The sequence below is a fragment of the Spinacia oleracea genome, chromosome 1 (genome assembly GCF_020520425.1).
Source record: "Spinacia oleracea cultivar Varoflay chromosome 1, BTI_SOV_V1, whole genome shotgun sequence".
NCBI classification, from domain to species: domain Eukaryota; kingdom Viridiplantae; phylum Streptophyta; class Magnoliopsida; order Caryophyllales; family Amaranthaceae; genus Spinacia; species Spinacia oleracea.
In genome coordinates, this window is record NC_079487.1 from 119,591,567 (window position 1) to 119,599,920 (window position 8,354).

The 8,354-nt window shown below is 34.5% G+C and overlaps 1 protein-coding gene across 1 annotated transcript; it reads right to left on the reverse strand.

Annotated features, from left to right (window-relative positions):
• Positions 1-1,434: 1,434 nt before the first annotated feature.
• LOC110795101 (cytokinin dehydrogenase 7) lies at positions 1,435-8,014 on the reverse strand. The gene is made up of 4 exons (XM_022000080.2): positions 6,734-8,014; positions 6,339-6,614; positions 5,195-5,457; positions 1,435-1,976 (listed from the first exon to the last, which is right to left on the reverse strand). Exons 1-4 carry the CDS (start codon positions 7,487-7,489, stop codon positions 1,649-1,651), a joined length of 1,623 nt encoding a protein of 540 aa, XP_021855772.1. The 5' UTR covers positions 7,490-8,014; the 3' UTR covers positions 1,435-1,648.
• Positions 8,015-8,354: the final 340 nt, after the last annotated feature.

Here is an 8,354-nt window from a genome sequence, read left to right on the forward strand (position 1 = left end):
CCAACATGAAAGAACAAACAATACAACAAGAAAGAACAAATACTAGTACAAAAATGAACATTTACTATTTCGGAAATGAACATTTATTCATTTATTTGGAATGAACATTTACTATTTTAGAAATAAATATTTATTTATTTATTTGGAAATAAACTACAAAAATGAACATTTACTATTTCGGAAATGAACATTTATTTATTTATTTGGAATGAACTTTTACTATTTTGAAAATGAACATTTATTTATTTATTTGGAAATAAACAATATAGGCGCTTGTAAAAACATAAAAGACCAATGAAGTGAACAATTTCATTATGAACATTAACCATATATTTATTGTGAACAAACAAATAAACAAAAAAGAACAAATAATTCAACAAAAAAGAACAAACAATATAAAAAAGAACATAAAATTCCAGAAAAAGAACAAACAATACAACAATTATGAACAATTTTATGATGAATTTTAAAGCCAACATGAAAGAACAAACAATACAACAAGAAAGAACAAACAATAAAGCAGATAATTATCATGAACAAACAAATAAACAAGAAAGAACAAATAATTCAACAAAAAAGAACAAACAATATAAAAAAGAACATAAAATACCAGAAAAAAGAACAAACAATATAACAATTATGAACAATTTTATGATGAATTTTAAAGCCAACATGAAAGAACAAACAATACAACAATAAGTTTGATGAATGAATTTAAAAAACAACAAGAAAGAACAAATAGTACAACAAGAAAGAACAAACAATACAAAAAGAAAGAATAAAAGATTAATGAAGAGTTTAATTATGAACATTAACCATATGATTATTATAAACAAACAAATAAACAAGAAAGAACAAACAATATAAAAAGAACATAAAATTCCAGAAGAAAGAACAAAAAATACAACAATTATGAAAATTTGATGATGAATTTAAAAAACAACATGAAAGAACAAACAATACAACAAGAAAGAACAAACAGTACAACAAGAAAGAACAAACAATACAATAAGAATGAACAAACAGTACAATAAAAAAGAACAAACAGTCGACAAGAATGAACAAACAATATGAGCGCGTCGTTTTGGGGGTACGAACTTCCTAGAAAATTTTATTTTCCACAAAATGGAAAAGTTGCTTACCTAGCCCTCTATATATGTAAAGAACTTCTCATGAAAATTCCAATTTCATATGTGTAAAGAACTTCTCATGAAAATTCCAATTTCATCATATGCTCAACCAAACAATATTACCAAGTTCATAGAAAGTGAAAATATACTAAAAATATACTAATAAGTATTACGTATGATTTACAAATACCAGCCAGTGCAACAAAACAATACGTACGTTAATACAATAATACCTAAATTATAAGTGTGTTTATAATTAATGACAACCCATGTTAGTTGAATAAAGATTTTGTTTTCAAACAAATGTAAAACTAGAAAACTTTCTATGAAGGGAAAATTCATTTACATTGCTTCATAATATTAAGAAAGAACTAATAACAATATTGACCCTTTAACGAAGATCAACAGGGCAACTAAAGCTGGATGAGGAAAAAAAAAAGGTTATAGGAAAATAAAAACTGTATAGTAAAAATTAAGAATTGATTTGGAAGCATACACTAAAAATCACTAAGTAAGTATTACAATAGCTGCCTAGTTTTATGAGTCCTAGAGAAGATTTTCTGGCCAGGAGCAAGGATAGCCATTGGATCAAACTTGGCCTTTCTTTCAGCAAATCGTGGCCATTGGCTCCCAAAGTGTTGCTTCCACTTCTCCTGTGTTTCGTAATGTGGAAGATACAACTTGAAATCATAACCTTTCTTTGTACAATGCTCAATTATCTTCATGTTCTCTTTCACCAATTCCACCACCGGTGGTCCACTAGGATACGGTGGCGTGAACCGGAGCAACGCCACCAAGTAAAATATTTCCCCTTCTGGTATTACTACCGATGTACGGCTGTCCCACCTGATCAAACCCAGATATAATTCCAGTTACAATGCTGAAAATGATTTCAATTAACAAAACTATACCCTTTTTCTTTTTTCTTTTTTCTTTTTTCTTTTTTTGAGGGGAACAAAAATATAACTACAAGAAATACTCAAATCACTGATTGTCCAGGACATAAGAGAGGTCTAAATTGTAATGACTACTATACTTTAAGCACTTTTCTTTTTGGTTGAACTTCAGGACATTGCAGCTATGTTCAGTAAAATTCAGCTTAAAAGAATAGGGTCTTCCTACGTCCACAAATAATAATCCTATTTTAACAAATTAATTTGAACCTTAACAGCGGAAATCACTATATAAAGATAAATACTTGTATAGACAACTTTTACAAAGTATACAGAAAATCTTTACCCTATGGCTAGTTCAAATTACACTATAATGCAGGGGCGAACCTAATAATGGATGGAACAAAGAATGTCTAGCATCATGGAATTTATTAAAGGCTAAGAGAATTAACAAGGGAATAGGCTACTACATTTAGAATGTCTAGTTCTGAGCAAAGCAATTTGGCATTTTGCACAAAAAATACTGGGTTTTTAGTTTTAACCCAAACACAGCATCGTCAGTTCATCACAGATTCAGCAAACAACCAAACCAAATAATTTACCCATAAGAACGTCATACAGTAGATGGAGGAGAGAGAAAAATCAGCAGTTGAGAACACAGACAAATTATGGTGTCATTATAACAAATGGTTGCCAATTGTTAATTACTTCTTGTCGTTTCTTAATTTCCTAAAGTAAAAGAAACCATCATCAAAAGCTGCATCCCCTCTAAAGTATTAACATCATTGCTAAAAACACCATTAAAATTACCTTTTTAAGTATGTGGGATATAGATTAAGGACCACGTAAAAGAGAATTAAAAACTTTTAAAAGTATTTTATCGACGATCGTAATTATGATGAAGGAAATATTTGTTTGATTCAATTTGTTGTGTATTTGTTAAAGTTAGATTTCCTTTATGGACGCCGTATAAATTGACTTTACCATCTAAAAAAAATTATTGAGTCTAAGCATCCACTACCTCGACAATCTAAGATTGATAGAAATTGACAATGTTCATAAATGTTCGAGATAAATTTTAAATTTAGTGAAAACACCCAAAGTTTCGAATTTGCTTATTGGTCTAAGGTAATGACTTCTCCCTTTCAATTTCAACATCAACCATAAACACCAACCACCAAATAGATTCCATGGACAACAATATTTGGGCCAGGCTAAGATGTAAACATAATATTTTTGTTTTTGAATATTGAATATTGAATAATCCAAGAAACCATAAACACAATATTTTCTTGTATAAGAGAATAAAAAAGAGTAGAATGAAAATTATATGCCAGTACGAGTGTGAATGGTCACATTGACAATCAAATGAAATCCACCTCATACACGCAAACATTCCTATCGTTGTCAATCAAAGTTATACTTCGTATTAAGCATCAATTGAATACATAGGTGGTCCGAAACTCTCTTCATTATACATAAGCCATTAATTTCGCCACAATTTACATGTATAAATAGATGGTTAAAATTCTAAGGAAGGAAAAGGTTAAAATTGATGGTTTAATATGTACGGACTGAGTGTATGATGTAATGATATTGTTGATAATGGCCCACCAAATCAGAGATTTTAGGTACATAAGTTCCTAAGTATTTGTTTCATCACGGGTGCACAACATATGACCTACCAAATACTTCTCCTATTGAGATACTGAAATATGAGTACAACAGAAACACCAAACAATTGCTACTGTATTATTTATATGCATGACCTAATTAGCGTACAGTTTTGAGGTGGGAGTTCAGAATTACGTACTGACGTACTGTATTATTCATTGATTTATTTGTATTATGCTATATGTATTCATATTAATATTAATAATATAAAGGGAGGTCAGGGCCCACATTCTGCCAATTTTAATTTTAGAATTTTAATTTATTCTTTGGGGAGAATTGATTATTGGGTTTGGAAGGGTCCAAGCTTAGGTTCTAGAAAGTGAGTGTGAAATTCAATAGTAAATGGACCAAAAACAAGATTTTAATAGATTTTGACACTCAAAGTCAGAAAAATCTTAACCACCCTCATGTGGATTGGAATTAGTCTGCATGTCAAATCCTAAGAGGCCAATTTCGAGGGCAAACCATTGGTGACGTGGTCCCACGTGTCACCACGTGGTCGTGTCGTATTTATATAGTCCAAACCCCATAAAAAGGTAGGAAAGAACGACACGTATGTGAATTCCGTGCTCATAAGCATAAGGGGGGGGTCTATTTTAACAGTAATTATGATCATGCTCTTAAAAATGATTGAACAATTCGTAAGTTCAAATGTAAAGGGAAAATGTAATACTAGGAGGGAAAAACAGTTCAAATAGTGACATCCATGAAACTAAATTGTGGGTCCAATGCTTAAATATCGCAGGCAGTTGTGAATATGATCATGCTTTTGAAAATAAATTGCAAGATAATGTTGAATTAAACTTGACATGGTTTTATCCGAACCAAAAAGGTGATCAATACTTGTTTCTAAATGATCGTGAACACTTTTTTCTCATCCATCATTCACCTCAAAAGTTGACCTTATAAGAACTTAAAACTACCTGACTCAAAACGGACTTGGCCCAATGATATGACAACATACAATTGTGTAATGTAAAAAAATAGAGAAAGGAGTATGATGAACAATAGCAATGATTATGAAAAATCAATGTCTAGCAAATGAAAAACTTTAGAGAAAAAGGAAGGTAAAAGAATAATTTATGGGAAAATAAGACAAAAATAGGAAAAAATGGGGAACAAACAACAAAATAATGAATGATGATCATAAAATGATACTCCTAAACAAAAATGCCCCACATCATCTAGTGGGGAGGCCCCTAATAAAATGCCATTCATTAGGTTTTTTCTCTATTCTTTAGGTGCATAATCAATCCCTATCCTTTCCATATCAAGTAAATTGTTTCTTAGTGGTCCATTTTTAATTTTTAATTTTTAATTTTTATTATTATTTATTTATTAATTTACTACGTATAAATTTTCAATTACCCCTAAAAATATGACAAAATAACCCCAAGAAAAAAGGAGGACAAGTGGAGTGTAGTGAGGCATAGAGGGGGGGGGGGGACAAAAAGAAAATGAGAAACACCATTGAAAATAGGAAAGAGAAGTAATCACCTGCTACGCAGAAGAGGGTAGACTAACATGGGCCCACCAATCCCACCCTTTAGGCTCTTATTAAAGACCGTCCGATTAAAATCAACGATATCACGCTTTGATACGAAGAGGTTAAGCCAAGGATGTGGGGCCTCCCAAATCCCACTCGCCGTAGCTTGCTGCTCTGCTTTCTTCACCCGGAGAAGGAATTCCATGTAGCTCAAGTCTACCTCAAATCGTAGTCCCTTCACAAATCTCAGCCGTTGGATTAATCTCTCCACCTCCTGTACTCCACAACACCCTCGGGGTCAATTTCGTCATATCCAAAATAATTTTAAAATTTTGATAATAAATATTGGAGTTTTGGTGGGGAAGGGGGGGACCAGGACGTCAGCAGGAAATCTCAATGATCAGCAAAAACTAGAAATACAATTAAAAATTTAGGCATGAGAGAAAGAGAGGAGTAATGTAAAAGTGGGGCCACAATAGTAATTTTGAGAAATATGGTTTGCATGGCCGTTCCGATACGTTATGGTGTCAGAAAATCCAATGGAAGATTTGTTGATTACATTACATACTCGTATGGTCAGTTTCACGCCCTCTCTCTATCTTATTTTTCAGAGTGAAATGTATTTGGAAAATAATTTTTTTGAGTAAATAAAAAAGGACCGAAGAGAGTAATGAAATTAAAATGTAGTCACTCGTGGGAGTAATAAAATTGAACTCACTCACTGGTAATGGTATAGTCGTGTGCAGCACAGCGGTAAAAACAAATAAAGGTAAAATATAGGAGAGGGGTCCGATTTACTCTGTACAAGATTAAAACATGGTCAAACAGGTTAATTGGGTCCCACAGCCTTATTTGACCCCACTTTTTATTTATTTAAGGTCAAAACCAAGTCTTGGCCTTCCAGAAATAAAATAAAAGTTAAAAATAGCAAACAAGGATCATTTCGTACGGAGTACTCCGTATTGGTTATTTGCAATTTGTAAAGCTGTTTTGGACAACTTTTGATTTTCTAACTCAATCTACCTATACCATTGGCTACGCTCTAATTTATAACACCACCAACAACAACAAAATTAACCACAAATGATACTGATTGGGTGATTGAAATCGTGCTTTATGTAAATTTCTAAATTAATAGACTTATTAAAAACTTACCGAATCAACATGAGTCGGATGGTGGTGGTGTTGGAAATGAAGGGCGACTTCAAGGCAGTATAAAACGGAGCCGGAACCCGGGGGGATATAATCCGAGTCGAACCACTGATCCGGATCCAAAGTAACTGAAGGCCAACCATTAATCGGGTCATCACTGTTGACAAACACGAATCCTTCCAAATAATCGAACGAGTTTTCCTTGGATTGACTCACGAGGAACTCCGAATCCCGGGTGAAATCGTCGAACTCGGCGTAAACTAACCTTATCCATCTCACCTAATCCAACACAATCCGGAATCAAAAAAGGAAAAAAAAAAAGATTATTTACTGTGAAAGATAAAATTACTGAATTGGGGTAAGCCGTAAGTGGGTAACAGAAAAGAGGAAATACCAACCATGTCCGGCGCTTTCTGTAGCGGAATTCTTGCACGGGTAATTACCCCGAATTGCCCGAGACCACCAAGGACGGCGAAGAAGAGGTCCGGGTAAACAAACTCGGAGCAAATTACGGTTTCACCGTTGCCCGTAACGACCTCCAATTCTGTTACGTTGGACGTTTGAGGGCCATAACGGAAAGCCTGCCCACTAACTCCGGCGTTAGAGAGGGTCCCACCCACCGTCAAAGCAAGGTAGTCCGTCCAACTCCTGGGCGCTAACCCATACCCCAACACGCACCGTTTTAGCACCTCTTCCCACAATGCTCCCCCACTGACGTCAGCGTAGGAGAGGGAATTACTCCAGTCCTCCTCCGCCGACGATGCAACGACGACGTTTAATGAAGGGTGGTCCCCCATGGCACGCATGTCGATGACTAAACCTTTGTCGGACATCGCTTGGCCGTTGATTGAGTGTCCGTTACCCCTCGCCGCAACCGTCAGATTCGGCGTCGTCTGAACAGCCCTTATAACCGCTGCCACGTCGGATGAACCCGCAGGTCTGATTACAGCTACTGGTTTAGTCCGGTTTATACCGCCGAAATCTTTACCGGCTAAACCAGTAAAAATAGAGTCGTAATCAACTGTACCCTGTATCTCTTTCAGAGCTTCCTTCCACAGAGCAGGGTCCCCCTGGTCGCTGGTCTCAACGGCGTCGTTCTGCCTAGACTCGGCGTCGTTTTCATGGTGGAAACCGTGCTCTATGAATGCTATCATTTCTTTAAAGAAAATTAAAATTGAAATTTCAGTTGATTTATTATCACTTATCTAATATTTTCTCCCCTGTTTTCTTTTTCTTTCAGAATTTCTCACTCTCACTCTTCTCTGTTTTCTTGATGCCGATTTTCTGCTTCAATTCAAAGGGTTTAAATAGAAAGAAGTGGAGGAATCAAATTAATTAATTAATTGGGGAAAATTCAAGAATATGACAGTATTATTGTAGACTTTGAGTATATATAACTGAGTCAATTAGGGGGGGGGGGGGTGGAGGAGAGATAGACGGCGAGTTGAAGAAATTAGTTTAAGTGAGAAAATGGATGCAATTGCAAATTTGCAATGTAGTAGTTCTACAGACTACAGTGGAGGGATGTTTATATAATTTGAGTCTGACATTTAGGATACCAGGAAAAAAAGAAAAGAAAAGAGAAATGGATAGAAAAGTGGAGAGAGAAAGGGAGGAAAAAAAGGGGATGAGGAGGATACGTTTCGATATCCAGTTGGGGAAGGACTATGGAGTTTATTGACATACCACTTCCTTTCTTACATTACTTTATACGTAAAAAATGTAAAATTTCTGTTGTTTTTTTAGTTTGATTGTTGGATTAAACTAGTGATGGTTTGCATTTTTGCCTGAATTTTAGTTTTCGGCATTATTTATTGCGTATTTTACTTATTTAAACTTGTTATACTCCGTATTTTACAAGTAATCAGCAATTGAACTTACGTAATCCGTACTCTTGTTGGCCTTTATCAAGTACGAAGTACTACGCGAGTTTGTTAATTTTGAACTTAATTTACTTTAGCTTATTAGCTCTTTATCTTGTGTAATGCATACTGTTTTTTCGCAACAATACTTGAAATT